General features: G+C 46.0%; 1 protein-coding gene across 1 annotated transcript in view; it reads left to right on the plus strand.

The window, feature by feature from the left end:
* The window catches only part of SETD5 (SET domain containing 5), a 65250-nt gene extending 49958 nt beyond the window's left edge, over positions 1 to 15292 (plus strand). The window contains exons 18-24 of the mRNA XM_068202015.1: positions 981 to 1234; positions 2555 to 2611; positions 4026 to 4493; positions 6175 to 6461; positions 9154 to 9287; positions 12733 to 12806; positions 12986 to 15292. Of these exons, the coding sequence (XP_068058116.1) occupies positions 981 to 1234; positions 2555 to 2611; positions 4026 to 4493; positions 6175 to 6461; positions 9154 to 9287; positions 12733 to 12806; positions 12986 to 13585 (1874 nt within the window). The 3' untranslated portion in view covers positions 13586 to 15292. The remainder of the gene's footprint in view (positions 1 to 980; positions 1235 to 2554; positions 2612 to 4025; positions 4494 to 6174; positions 6462 to 9153; positions 9288 to 12732; positions 12807 to 12985) is intronic.
* The last annotated feature ends 193 nt before the right edge of the window (positions 15293 to 15485 follow it).

Genomic DNA, 15485 nt, shown 5'->3' on the forward strand with positions numbered 1-15485 from the left:
AACATTGCAGTATCCATCTCGGTGCTCTGGGATGTCTTGTACAACAGAAGGGAGGGGTTAGAGGGAAGAGAGCCTGGGATCATCTCTTTTTAGCAAGATGCTGTTAGAAGGACAACTAAATACCTACTGACTGTAGGAGGATGTAGCAAAGTCTTACAGGCATGTGTGTAATAAACAAATGACTAAGTAAGTCTCAAGGATGGAGAAGCTAAAATCTTTGAGTAAAGCAGCAGATTGGTTAAGTATTGTGTCTGAATTTACAGAGAAAAAGACTGCAGATCAGCCCAGTCAGGGATCAGTTTTCCGAGGATGACAGACAGGAAGCTAGACATCACATAGATAATACAAATTTGATTATTGAAAGGTTAGATGAATAGGAAATGAGCAGAATGCCAGAACCAATAAATGTACATCTCAAGCAAGACCTAACTTGTAGAATTTACTGGTGATTTGTTCTTGTTTTTTGTTTTTTTTTTTTAACTAAGCATCAAAAAAGATTATTATTTTGAAGAGAGGTAGGCCTGAGGGAAAGGCTTTAATCCTTTGTGGAAGTGGAAATCAATACAGCTTGGGCTGTATTGATGTAGCCTACAGGGAACTGTTAGGTTCAGGTAATGGTAACTGAGCTGTCTCTGATTTGTAAGAATCACAATGACATGTCCTCTGACCTCTCTCCTCTATTCTCTCCTCTTTTTAACCTTTCCTGTCTTCCTTTCCCCTAGCTCCCTCTTGTGCTTGTTTCTAGTTGAAATATTTGCTTTCCTTGTTCACTGCATGTTCCTGATGATGTATTGTTCTGTTACCAGTATCTAAACATTGATGTGGAAGCAACTCGGAGGTACTTCATTTTTAGGAGTCTTTTGTAGTTGCACTGAAGACTCCTGGGCTTCATTTTGGCTGGGAGTAGAGGAAAGAGGACAGCATGTGATTGGCTCATGGTCAGTGGGTCAGCCGTGTCCTCAGCTCAGTTTGTGTTTCAGACTTGCTGAGTCCCCTGAAGAAGTGGAAGTCTCGCTACCTGATGGAGCAGAACGTTAAGAAGTTGCTGCGGCCGCTGTCTCCTGTCACGCCCCCGCCTCCCGTCCCTTCGGTCCCCGGCGCAGCGAGCCCACAGCTGGCCACACCCTGCTCATCGCTGCCCGGGGAGGAGGAGACGCGCAATGGCTACGGCATCATGTTCTCACCCATCCCCTCTCTGGCTGCCAGCCGCTGCAATACTCCACTACAGTTCGAGGTAAATCTGCCCGGGACTGGGTGTGCTAAAAACAAAAGAACGGCAATATTTGCAGCAGAGCTGGCACTAGGGCCTTCCTTTTTGAGTATGTATTCCTGAGCAGCATCACGGTCTCAGCCTCAAGAGCACTGCTGCCTTTCACTTCTGGACAGATCTCCTGCTCTGTGAAATGTCAAACTTTGCTCCAGCCCAGCATCTCCTCACTTTGTAGCTATCAGTAACATTAGTCTTATGGGGGTTTTTTTTCTATTTCTGCAGAGTAGCTCCTAATTTCTCAGGTTTTTCGGTGACCTTTAATCATCTCCCCCACTTCAGATCTCTGTGCCAATGGGGTTTTCAATCCCTGCCGCTTCCAAAGAGTACAAGTATTCCATTTCTCAGAGGCTGTGAAGCATCCTTGGCTCCTCTTTCCCTGAACAGCTTTCAGTAACCCAGAGTATAGTAGCATTACTTCACATCATCTTCCACTATATTCTTTGGTTTTACAGATTGAGGTTTTTCAGACTCAGTTTCATTATCTTTTTAGAGTGGAAGCAATTTAGAGGGTGCTTGGCTCTTCCATATTCATAAGAGTGGCCAAAAGCATGATGCTTCTGCTTTTTTTGTGGAATTTGTCAGAACTTTTTGTTACGAAATTTCTGAGATTCCTCAGTTTTCTGAGGTTCTCTAGTTTGCAGAAAACAGTGACTCCTGCTATATTTCTCTGATAGCAACATGGCTCTGGGAATCCTGCCTCTCTGATTCTATTTTAGGCCTGCTCAGTAGCATGGAAAGGGAAGTGCTTGGGAAGAGCCCTTAACAGTGCTGTCACATGCATACACTGCCTTCACTGATATAGGTGCTCAGATGATACAACATTTCATAAAGCTGGAAAGGTGGCCCATGGTGGACTGAAAGACACATGTTTGTTTTATAGTATATGTCTGTGAAAGGTCATCTTAGGCTTTGGGGGATCTTAATTTACTTTCTGGGCTAAACCAGGCTTTTCTTCTCTCCCATGTTCTCAGACTAAAAACCATAAGTGTCCTTCTCTTCATGGTGCAAAGTCTGTCTGACAGCGTCAGAAATGTAGAGGTAGCTGCTGCTTTTCTTAACATTCACATGCTCTGTTTTGGGTACTAAGTTGCATCGTGAGATGCAGTAACCCAGTCCTGTCTGTGCTTCCAGGAAACTTTAGAAACTACTTAACCAACCGTGATGCTGCCCAGGCTGGGGCCAGTTGTTTAGAATAGCCATTGCTAACCTGTGTGCTTTTGTACATTGTAATTGCCTCTTGACTTTTGAAGTAGATGAATAACTAGATGCTTTTCCCTCCTCTAGAACGTATCCTCCCCCGAGAGCTCCCCTGCGCATAGGCCCGAATCCATGTCACCTGAGGTAGTTATGGGAGCGTGTGTGCGTGGTGGGAGGGGAGGGAGGAGTGTGCAGGCACTGGGAATAAGGGTGGAGCTTTAGGCACAGTAAGGCTGAGGAGAGTTTTCAGGGTTATCACAACAAACCAAACAAATTGAAGACTGGAATTTGATTTGTTTGTTGACCTTGGTGGGAATCAGACAGTGCAAAGTCTCAGTATGTCTCAGCTACTGAGGTGCAGGAAAGAGATTTGGGGACCATGGAATTACCATCACCAATTTCAGACTCTGCCCAGCCCTTGAGTGCTCTGTGAAATTTACTGAATAGTGGCCAAATGACTGCTGGGGAAGGGAAAGTATTCACTAGTTTTGAGTTACAAGCACACAGTTGGTACGCCTGACCTGCTCTCTTCAGCCTTGACTTACCACCTACTCACTTGCAGACTGAAAATGTTGAGGAGATGGTAAAATGTAATATTTTACTTACCCTGACATGTTGTAAAAGATGAGATGAACTACCTTGCTCGGTGACTGTTTCATAGTAGAAAATATGTGCTCATCTCCAGTGTGGTGGATTACTTGGAGCTGTAATACAGCTGGGGAAATGTTCTCAGCAACAGCAGGAGGGCAGAGCTGGTGCCTGGTGCTGCTGTGTTTTTCCCTCTGCACTGTAGTCCTGCAAAGAGGATGAAATCCTGTCAGTTATACTCATTGTTTGAGATCCTGACATATTAATGTGGTGAAGGAGATGATTATTCTGCTGCCCTGGAGGGTTTTTGGCACTTTAGGTAGATAAATGAATATACTGTTGTATTATTGCCTAGTGCTCCACAAACTCTGACAGCACAAAGATGATGCCATTGTGGTTTTGTTGGAAACTGTGAAATGTAAAAATGCAGTAAAAATTAAATGAATGTACTATTGTTAGAGATTTCCAAAGTTCACAATAAGTGAAAACAAATGGCTTAGAGGTCCTGGGTATTTTATTGTTAGGAAGTTAGTAGTGGCTGGCTTGGGACAGGCAAGAACTTGGCTAATAAAACAGCAGGACAGCAGGTCTGTTCTTTTCTCTCCTGGCTACTGCTCTGTATGAGCAGTATGCCTCTGATGTATGAGGCAATTGAAAATGCTGAGTTTAATTCATTAACTGCCTGAGGATAGTGTTGAGCTTTATCCTCTTGCTGCAGAAAGATTGCTGAAAGGGAAGGGTTATCCTGTCTTGGACAGCTGAACTGATCATTGTTTAGTCTCAGTCATTCCCCTGTGGAAGGAGGAGAACAGTGCAGGAAAGAACCAAAGGGGTAGTAATCAGAAAGGAACAGGGAAGCAGGAAGCTAGCATTGCACAGAAGGTTTTCTGACTTAAATTTCTCTCTCTACCCTTGCTTGACCTTTTTCCTGACTACAACCCCCCTCCTATATCCTTCTTGGATTTTCCAGGTCTGCCTCCGATCTGACGTGGATTTGAAGGGCGGGTACCTGGATTCCAGTGCAAACACCTGCCAGGAACGGCCATCGCTGCTCAGCTTTGCATCCTCTGATGTGGCTCCACAATCCTCCATAAACTCTACTTCAGAGATGAACTTCCCAGGGAAAAGTGGGGAAGCACAGATGCTGCTACGAAGCTCTGATCAGGCTTTTCGGACAGAGTTTAATTTAATGTATGCCTTCTCCCCACTGAACGCTATGCCCCGTGTGGATGGGTTGTTGCAGGGGTCTCCTCCTCTGGGAGAGAGGAAGCCGATGAATTCGGAAGCGGGATGCTGCAGCTCTCCTGCCGAAGGGTATTTCAGCAGACACGAGTCAGGGCTGCTCAAAGAGACAGTGCATGGGTCCATGTCCCCCTGCAGCGAGAGGGCTGCTGAAGGCACCAGAGCTGCTCCCCAGAATCCGCCACAAAGGAAGAAGGCAAGTACTCCTGTAAAAGAAATTCTTAGTTTGCTGTGAGGTTTACTGTTCCCACTCAGATTACTGCAAGGACAGGGAGAACAGAGAGAGTCTGGGCAAGTTATCCAGGCATTCAGTGCCTGGGTGAAAACAGTTGTGACAAGAGAGAGAGCACTACCCTTTAGGCAAGATTTTGATGTGAGAAGTGGAAAAAAAGACACCACAGTGCAAATACTTCTTCTGGGATCACAGAGAAAAGAGCAAGATGATGGCAGCTTTCATTAGCAGTTGTTAAACTGAGACAAGACCCAAAGCAATAACACAGTGCAGCTGTACAGCTGGTGGAGGTGTTATTTATCAGGATGAAAAAGGTCCTTACTGGGAAAGAGGGTCTAATGTTTCAAAAGAAAACATGGGCTGTTTACTAGAACATATTAGAACATTTCCATAACATTGCAACAAAAGTAAGATGAAGGTTATTTAAGTTTTAGCTCTTTGAAACTAAAAACACAGGAATATAATTTAACAAAAGGAATATAATTTAACATACTGGTTTCTTACAGCAGGCCAGTGACCCTTACGGGACTAAAACTAAAAATGTTAAGTTAAGGTAGTGCTGTGATAAAATTGGGTATTCTTGGGACAAATTATCAGTGCCTTTTCCTGTGCTTGGAATTTTTTTTATGGCAAGTGTGGTAACTCAGATCACTTGTGTAAGGGTCCAGCTGGATGGAATATCTTATTTCCTTTCCATTTCTGGAGTCTCTTGATTTTTTCTTTGTTTTTTCTTTTAAAATTACATTTAACTTAAAACCTTCATATGTTGAGTTACTTTTGGAAATACCCTGTTCAATATTTTAGCATCATAAAGCCTTCTGTATGGGCATTGAGTCATAGCTGATAAATTCTTCAGCAGAGCTGCCTTCTGTGAGTCCTTTATGGCTCCTTACCTCATAATAACTCTGAGGGAAGTCACACTGAAAGGTAGGTGCCCAGCTGGAAATATTTGTGTCTTTTTGGTTCTGCTGACCTTGTGTTCCAAGGCTGCTTTATCTTTGGTTGGTGTCTTTGATAAATCTGAGACTGCTTTGCCCAAAACACATTCTACCTTGGCTACGAGCTGTTTGTTTTGGTGGTAGTGCTGGAAGTTTGCAATGCCTCCATAGCAGGAACCTGCCCTAAGCAAGTTAAATTCTGTGCAAGGCTTCACCAAGCTTTTAGTGTTAATGTGGCTGAACTAGTGCAGGTGAACTGGGCACTGCAGGTACCAGTTTTGTGAAGAAGACTCTTACTACCTGTTTTGGGGATGTACAGCTATGGAAAAAAAGTTACATAATGTCATGAACCAGAGAGAGTGTATGGAGGGTTTTGAGAGGAAGGAAGTTACAGAAGCTTGTCGCTTGAATATGCATCTCCTGAAGTAATGTGAAAATCCAGGTGGTTAGAGAAGCAAACGAGCTGGATGTTTCTACTGATGTATCGGTCATAAAAAGTAAAAGGAGGATGATCATGGCAGTCTGAATTCACACCACTTAGCTCTTTTCTGGAGTGCCTGCAGATCCAGCAAGAGTTGATAATCCCAATATGCCTTTTCAAGTTTTACCTGCGACCCAGAAGATTTTTTGGACAGTGTGTGGGCCTGTTCCTCCCCCTGTCCTGGTCCTCTGTGTCCCCTGACTCATGGCTGTGTTTCCTCCCCCAGGTATCGCTCCTCGAGTACCGCAAGCGGAAACAGGAGGCCAAGGAGGGCGGCGATTCCGGGCGCAGCGCAGGGACCCCCACCCGGCAGGGCAGCAGCGGCTCCGGGGCTGACGCGGACGGGAATGGCCTGTCAGGCTCCACAGCACGAACTCCATCCTCCCCACAAAGTGGCTTCTCCCCTTCTCATCCCTCCCTGCCTCACGTAGAGGACATCAGCCCACCAGACTCGAGGGGCTGTAGTTCCTCATCATCGCTCAGTAAATCCCAGGAGAGCATCAGCAGTAGGTGGTGAGTGTTATCCTTCCGAGTAAGCCTGAGATTCCTCTCCAGGGAAGGACCAAACTCCCCAGGGGGCATTTCCATAACAATATGTGCAGTGAGATGAATTCATTTGGTTCTCTTGGTATTGTTCTCTTTCATAATTGTTAAACAACTGTGAAGGATACCAGCACTCTTCTCAGCCTGTCTTTTAGTTCTTGGTTTAGATATCAAAAATCTGTATTGAAAGGTACAAACTTAAGCAGTTGTTGCTCTTCCGCACGTTCCATTTTGAGGTCTTGGGTTGTGAGGTCTTGCCCAGGCAATGAAAGTCTAATGCAGGTCTTTTTTTGCTGAACCTTCACTCTTCTTGGACATGAGTGATACTAAGTCCACAGCTCTTCTGAAGGAAAGCTCACAGGCCTCTGTAGCTTTGCATTTGAGAAGCAGGGACTGTGCAACAACTCCAGCTTTGCTAATTTACTGGGTTGTGGCCAGTGGCATGCCTAAGGCATGGACAACCACCTTTATCATGGTTACCATGAGAAGGTTTGATATGGGGAAAATCTTCAAAAATATTTGAACCTGGTCCAAAACATGAAGCAGTGCACTGAATTGCCAAATGTGGCGTTATGGTGCCAGTGATGGCTGGGAGGTTCTGCTGACTGGATCTGTGTAGGACACTGGCTCTGCTGCCCTGGAGTCAGGTTCTGGTTGTGCACACCACAGCAGAAAAGCACACACGGACACACACCCCCCTTTCCTGATGCTGATCTCCACGTACATGGTTGGGTCACTGCTTGGGTCATGGCAGGTGGGTGGCATGAGGAGAAGTTCAAAGCAGTGCTGAGGGCAATGAGAAGTATGAAGTTTGTGTTGAAAGCACTTGGGTGAATTTGGAGGAGTAATAGATCTGTTTCCTTCCTTTCCCATCATTTTACAAGCAGAGTTTAATGGAAACAATTTGTCTTTTACCTCTCTGACAGTTTTTTTGTCTACCACATGACCTGCCAGATATTGGGACTAACCACAGCTGAGGCAGTCTGCTAATGATGAGTTTATCATCATTATTTTATTTTCAGATATTCTATAAAAATGGTAATGGCCCATGTTGTTCTCCTGTGCTATTTCCTTCTGCCTGTAAGAGTGAGAAAAAGCCAACCAGCTGAATGAACTAAAACTAGTTCAGGGTGAGGTGTCAGTGTGGCATCCTTGCTTTTGTACCATCTTTGTATTCTCTGAGCTTCATCTGCTGCTCCCTCAGCAGGTCCTGCTCTGGCTTCAGTTTCCCACATGGTTTCAGGAGTAAGTATTGTGTGGGTTTAAAAGATCCTATTGTTATGGGACACTGGATATAAAGTTGAGACCATGCTGGTACGTTTTGAAGTGGGATTAAGCAGATTTGCTGCCTTTAAAACTCTTGGGTTTCTGTGTTTTAATGGGCACGGCTGACAAACGCACGCTCACCTTCTACTTCTAAAAAATATATTAGGATTTGTTACTGAGGTAAAGTGACCCAGTTTCATCTTTCACTTAATGTGCTTATATATCAGATACATTTCCAGACATTCACAATAATATTAGGAACAGAAGAAATTGGTGGGAACTAAAATTCCATGCCTTAGTGTGTAGAGTTTTCCACATTTTTGCTGAATTCTGCAATAATTGAGAATAGCTTTCATTTAAAAAAAAACAAAAACAAAAAAAACCACCACAATGGTTTGTCTATTTCAGTTGCCAGGATAAAGCCATCACAATGTAAACAGATGTGCTGCTGCCCAGTAGGCCCAGCTTTGCAGAAAGCAAGTCTCCGAGCAAACAAAATAATAAAAACTCTAAGTTTTCAATATATCTTAACAAAAATTAAATACAGAATTCAGTCAATATGGAGTAAATATGCATGCTTCCATCATTTGCAATCCATTTCATATAACCTAAATATTTAAATTCAGGCATTTTTAAGGCACAAATTCTTCAGTGTCCAGAGTAAAGGCATTGTAAATCCCTGGTCATGGTGATGCTGTCTGTAGGTTAAAAGATATATTTCCAAAGAGATTTGGATGGTCCTGTGCATGGTAGAATGAATGTTGACCCAGAGGCCTGAAGTTTGTCTGTAGCTCTTGTTTTTCTTCAACAGTTTGGCTTTAGGAAAGCCACTTCACCTCTTTGTCACCCTTAGACAAGACACTTATAAAATGGAACGATATGTAGCATTAATCTTGAGTGGAGAGTTTTCACACTACAAAATTAACAGGACAAAGTGGCATTAGTGGGCAAAATGGCCCAGCTAGCTCTGCTCTGGAATATTGCTGTATCCAACCATATTGTCTTGGCACTGTATTATCATAAAGGTATTGAGCTTGGTTCTGCTTAGTTTAAATAAACGTAATTATGCAAAATAACTGCAGCTAATCTTAAGCCAATACTAGGATTTTCAAAAAAGTGTTGAATCTCAATTTTTCTGCAACCAGGTGATTTGCTGAACTGGATGCTTATACCATGTTTTTGATTAAAGACTTGGTGTTCTGAGGGCAGTGGCATCATGATAGCAGGGACCAGCAGTCTGAAACCCCACTGGAGGGTTTTTACATGGCAGAAACAGTTCAGACGTTAGTTCCTCATCTGTCTAAAGAGCTGGTGGTCTCTGATCCCCTGTGCATTGGTGACATTGCTCTCAGCTGTGTCACAGCACTCCTCAGCTGTCCCTGGGGTTTTGTTGCAGGATGGTCCCGACGTCCGTGGAGAGGCTGCGGGAGGGCCGGGGGATGCTGGAGAAGGTGCTGCGGAGCGGTGCAAAGGTGTCCCAGAGACACGAATCCTCCCCTACCCAGGACAGCGCTCTTGAGAGAGATGCAGGTAGGACGGTGAAACTTGGGGACATTTGCTTGGTGGGAAATTATGTGCTTGGATAACTTTGCCAGCTTGTCTGTGAAGTTGGTTAGTTGTACTTTCATCTTTACCATTATCAAAGCTGCCTTCTGCAAACCAAACTTCACTGTTACTCAGCTATTGCTTGAGCCTGTATCCCTCTTCTGTTGCACCTGGAAGACTTCTAGATTTTTTTCTAGGGATTGAATTCAAGACTGCCTGCACCTTGACTCTGACAGAGACAGCTTCCTTATCCTTGGACAGATGGGTTAGCACCTCCTATGCTCTGAAAGAGATATAATTTAATGGTCATTGGGTGAACATTCAGACACGTGTATTACCTTGTTTCTGAGCAGTTTAGGGCAAATATGTATTTCCTTCATTCCAAATCAGACTTTTCCCCAACTGCAGTAAGGTATGTTTGAGACCAGCTTTGAAAATTGGCTTCTCACTTGTAGTTATCCTGGTTTTTACACCTAAGCCCATTCTTTGAGTGCTTTTTCTTCATCTAGTCTTGAGAGGAAGTCCTCTTCCCTATCAAATAAGTCACAGTTTTGTGGGACCCCATTTGGAGTCTTTCCCCTATCTTTCCCATACCAGTGGAAGTGGCTTTTCTGGTTATTTTTTAGAAGGGTAGGCAAAATCTAGGCTCTTGGAACAGGTCTTTGCCCAGTGTAACCTGTACAGCTCTGGCTCTTCAGTCTTCAGTGTCACCCAAGAATTAGGACGGAGTTAAACTTTCATCTGCAGTGATAAATTCTTTCTTGTTACATAAACCCCATCCCATTCTGAGTTATGAAAACCTAATGCTGCAGCTGACAAAAGTCATCTTGTTTCCTTCATCCTAGCACAGCAAAGTACATTTTTTCTTTTTTTGCTTGCTCTGGCACTTTCTTCAGCTGCTTGTTTAGATTCTTGTTTAGATTCTTTGAGCCACCTCCCCTCCCCCAGTTGCTGTTCTGCTTCTTAGTGAAACAAATGTGTGGCTGAGTCCCTGCTGTTCCTAGTAGCACCTGGAGGAGTTATGAAGATGCACATTTTCACTTGCTGCTGCTGTGACAGATAATATTAACAGGAACTAAAAAATCCCAAAGTCGCAGGGTTTGCTGATGAGGCATGTAGCAATGAAATGGAATTTGTGTGCATTGCACACTTCGGAGAACTGCAGCTGCTCTCAGCAAAACGTGTCACTTCATACATGCTTTAGGTTGACACAGCCAAGAAGAGCAGTTATTCACGTCCTTCCCTTGTGCAGGTATTGAGAATGGAAGAGGAAGATGTTGGCTTTACCTTTTAAGTTTACATAAAGCAAATTCAGAAAGGTCATCGTTTATTTATCATTTGTAATTTAGTCTTTCAGTAGTCTTTAACTTGTCAAGGTTTCTTTCTGGGAACAGGCACTGGCAGTAAATTGTGTAGCCCTACTGGTGTGCCCAGCCTTTTAAGAAACAGTTTCTTCCAGAAATCTTTAGATTTCTTGTGATTCTCATACTTTACTTCTGTTAATCACAACAATCTCTGAATTGAACAGCTCTTCTGTGCATGACTTTTTAACAAAACATGCCCTAAACTTCTGAATTTTGCCATTCTGCAGTACTTGTGCTGCCTGGAGAAGGCTGACCTAGAACAGAGGCTAGACAGAGTTAAAGTAGGTATTTATTAAAAGGCCCTAATGGATACACCTTGGGCAGTACAAGAGCCTGGCCAGGCCACACCCGAGACGTACCCAAAATGATCACAAAATGGATGACCGGTCACACGGTCTCACGCTTTTATAAGTTTTGGTCCATTTGCATATTGGAGTTAATTGTGCAATTATAGCTTTAGGTTATGAAGTTCCATCCTCCTTGTTTTCTCTCTTCAATTCACCGTTGTTTATACTTTTTGGGCCTGGAGCTTGTAACAGTTGTCCTTGGACAAGCTGGTAAAGGATTGCTTTGTCTACCTACCCTGTGAAGAGAACTTGCTAACGCATAATTATGAAGCTCAGAGTTACACACTAAAGCAGCACATAATCTGAAAAATATAAAAGCTAAAACTTAAGGCATCACTTGGGATGTCACCAAACAGCCCCTTGCTGCATCGATGACATTTCAGAAATGGAAGGTGGCACAGGACACATGCTGGAAGCTTCACACCCCAGTCTCTGTGCAGGCCTGTGCCCTGAGGGAATTTCTGAGCCTCAAGAACAGACAAGAGCTACATCCAGATCCGTGTTAGCTAAGCCAGCACTGTGGTTTAGCACAGAGAGGACAATGGCAGCAGAACCATGGGCACTTCTGGCACTGATGCTTGTGTCAGTGCAGCTGGGGCAGAGCCAGACTTGTCTGGCAGAAGTACAGAGCAGACTGAGGCAGCGTGTCCTGTTTCATGACTGAGACACATCTGTCATAAAAATTTGATACTAATACCAACACTGTTTCACCAAGGCGTTTCAAACGCAGCTGCTGAGAATCCCTGAGATGCTGCAGATAAAACAGTTGTATCTCATTAGTCTGCAGGAGAACTCTGATGTGAAATCATCTAGCCCCAGCAGCTTCACCAGTCCCAGTCCCTGCTTCCTGCAGAAAGCAGGATCACCAGCCATGGTTACAGGGGTAGCAGCTGAAGCACACAGTTGGCACGGTGGCTGTGTCACTGCAGTAAGTACTTCTTGCCTACCCCAGGTCAAGTTCAGTGATATGGTAGGACAAGAAGCTCACCCACCCTTGAAGTGCAAGAAAGGCTTACTCTTGCATTTTATTTCTCTTGGTTTCTTACATATCTGAGGTGGATCAGAGTGTGCTGTATGCTGCCGGTGCCCTTCAAACCTCAAAGCATTTCCATCATCTTGGCCTGTTAGAAAAACAGGCATTTCTGAGTTCCAGGAGTATCTCTGTTTCTAGCAGCTCAGTTGGCTTGTAAACCATAGTCCCCAAAATGGCAGCATGGGATGTCTGTCTTTGGAAGCATCTGGATCTGCCTTTGAGGAAAACTCACCACAGGATCCTGCTGACAGCCCTCTAAGAAGGGCAGTTTTGTCTCCTGAAATGTAACGGTATCCAGTGTGGATTTCTGTAACCAAGACTGAGTGAGAAATTGTTGAGTGCTTAGAAACCATCTTCTGCCTCTCATATCCTACTGAAGAGTCAGGGGAGCTGTGTCTGTGCATTATCTCCAGGTGTGGTCATTCAGACAGGCTGGTCCAAGGCAGGTGGGCTTTGTGATAAACCAGAGCACACTGGTGTGAGGGGAGTGGCCACTCTTACACATGAGGCTCTTCCCACATGTTAAGGTTTCCCAATGGTCTTTTGCTGGGTTTCTTCAGTTTCTGAAATGCTGTTGGCTGGGGAGGCTGGAACACAAGGGCTGGATTGTGCAGTGTCATTTGAGAGGGAGCTGCAGTGGCCTCAGTCGGTGGGGTGAGGTTTAACATCTTGCCTGTACATTGCAGATGCAGCAGAAGGAGACACTCCAGAAGCCCACAAAGGACCAGCAGTTTACAGTCCTTCTCGATACAGCTACCAGGTAAATGCTTTCATATCTTATCTGCCCATTCTGAAATAAAGCTTTTATAAGGAGGGAAACAGTGCTTAGCTGCCATTGTTCACAGTGCTGCACTAAGCACCTTAGGATGAGAAGCAGGTAGGAGATGGGGAATTCAGCCTGACATGCATTTTCCTTTTTTCCCCGCACGCCTTGTTCAGCTGCTGCAGTCTGACAGTCCCCAGGCAGAATCACAGACCCTGCTCCAGCAGAACTCCTCCCCGTACAGAGGGCACCTCGCGCCGTCTCCTGGATACAGCTACCGAGCAGCAGCACAGAGGACAGGACACAGCCTGTCCCATGGTTCCTCGGAAACATCCCTCTCCTCCACCTCATATTCCAGCCCTGCCCACTCGGTCTCCACAGACTCCTCTGCCCTGTTTGCAGGGAATTCGGGGTATTTCAGCAGCCAGCAGCACTCTGGCAGTGTCAGCAGCAGCCTCCTGAGGAAGAGCTGCCCTGCGGCTGCCAGCCCAGCACAGCAGACAGCTGTGGACTCTCTCTCCTCGGAGTCGGGCTCCCAGCCCTGCACAGGCGTGTCGGGCTCTTCCTCCGCTCCCCAAAGTGCTCGCTCACTACAGTCAGACTTGCGGACTATCAGCCTGCCGAGCTCCGGGCAGTCTGTTCTCTACCAGGGCTCCCGGGGCGCAGTGATTTCCAATGCACAACACTACCCGCACCGCGGGGGAGGCAGCGTCCACCAGTACAGACTGCAGCAGCTTCAAGGTTCTGGAGTAAAGACTCAAACAGGACTTTCCTAGGGCTGCCTGGACTTCAGGAGGACAAAACTGCCCATAGCTCCTTCCAGTCACCCCTGGAAGTGGCTCCTGGGCTGGTGTTGAAAGCTTGCACCTGATGCTGGGGTGCCAGGGGTCAGAGGCTGAGGTCGAAAATGCACGGGTGAGATTTGTGAGCAGTATTGGCCTCTGGCCTGGTAGGAGAACACAGATTTCTCTGAGGCAGAGACTGTAGCAAAGCAGTTCCCTGACATGTGGGTACATTGCAAAGACAAAAAGAAACAAACAGGAAAAAAAAAAAAAAGAAAAAAAAAAAAGAAAATGGTTCAAGTGCAATGACTGTGGCACAGCCTCTGTCTCTGGTCCGTGCCCATGGCCACAGTCACACATGCAGCACGAACACAGTTCTGAATTCAAAAGCAGTTTAAAGGAAATGTTGGGGGAAGTTAACTCCAATCTCTTTATAGGTCAGGTTCTCAGTGCGTTCTGGGGAGGGCTTTAATCCGTTACGATCATTCCAGTCACAAGCAGACGAGCGCACATGGCTGCCTTTGGGCTTGGGTCGCCACTGCCGCCATCGGAGCTTTTTCCAGGACAGGAGAGTCTCTGCAAATGCAAACAGCACGGGAGGGGCTTGGAGCGTGTGCCTGTGGCTGCAGAGGATCCGGGGTGTGCTGTCATGCACTGCTTCATTGCAGGTCTGTCATGAACGAGTGTTTTTGAGGTCGCTTAAGGAATCTGTGAACAGGAGCACGGCTGGGGCCGTGCTGCCGCGCCGGGGGCTCTCTGGCTGCTGGTGCGCAGCGCACAGGGGATGGCCAGGGGCCCGGTCAGTCAAGTGATGCTGCGGCACACGGGGGGCTGCAGGCAGAGGAGCAGGGGGGCTGTAAGGAGCAGTGGTGGGGTGGTGGGTGGGCACCCCGGTCTGTGCTGAGCCAGAGGCTCTCCAGGCAGTGCCATGTGGGGTCTTTCCCAGCCACTGTCACCCGCCGAGCGTGGCAGGAGAGCCAGCCCAGACGCAGTGCGCTGTGTGTTCAATTCCATACGATTGCCAGCTTCTTTCTCACTTGTTTACTGTAATATCGGGCGTGTTTTTATTTATCTAATTTTATATTCAGTTATAACCATAGTAGGTTAGCTAATATATGACAGGTGTCATCCCTGGTGCTGCAGTGGAACTTCTCCTTTCTCTTGGATAACATAATGCTGTGAGTCTGTCTCCCCTCTCCTTGCAGATGCACAGTCTTCTTCCTCTTTTTTTAGGACTGTTACAGATTTCTCTAATTCACAATTGAAATCAGGTGTTTGTTCAGCCTAGGGGAGACTTTTAAAATATTGAAACAAAGAGTAGCTTTCTCACACTGTCTGGCTGTGAGCGTGTTGGGATGGAACTTGTCACCCCGCAGTTGGGTGTCTGTATACTGTATAACATAGGTGTAAACTTCACTTGGCTTAGCCCTGGAGGTGCAGCCTCCCCTTTCGTGCTCTGAGCAGCACGGGGCAGACGGGCTCTGCCCTGCCAGGCGGCAGGAGGGGGCCAAGGGGGCCCTGCCCAGAGGCTCCAGCACCTTCGGGCGCAGCAGGGGGGCAGGAGGGAGGGACCCTGGAAAGCTCTAGGAAAGGTGGGGGCTGTAGCTTCTTACTCTAGTGGAGTTTTTACACCATGCTGTAACATTTGAACTTTCACAAGAGATGTAATAATTTTGATAATAAAAATACTTAACTTGAAAACTGGTATTGTTGAATTTCTTACCACCTTGAGCGCTGGTGCCCAGGACATAGGGTGGAGGGGTGAGGGCATGTAAGTCTCTTCCCTGTCTCCTGCAGGGTAAGCAAATCCTTGCAGGAGCAGGCTTGCAGACCTCCCTCCTGCCTTCTGCCAGGTGAAGCTAGGAGCTGCTGTGGGAGCTGCTGTTCCTTAGGA

This window comes from Anomalospiza imberbis, chromosome 11 (assembly GCF_031753505.1).
Source record: "Anomalospiza imberbis isolate Cuckoo-Finch-1a 21T00152 chromosome 11, ASM3175350v1, whole genome shotgun sequence".
NCBI lineage: Eukaryota > Metazoa > Chordata > Aves > Passeriformes > Viduidae > Anomalospiza > Anomalospiza imberbis.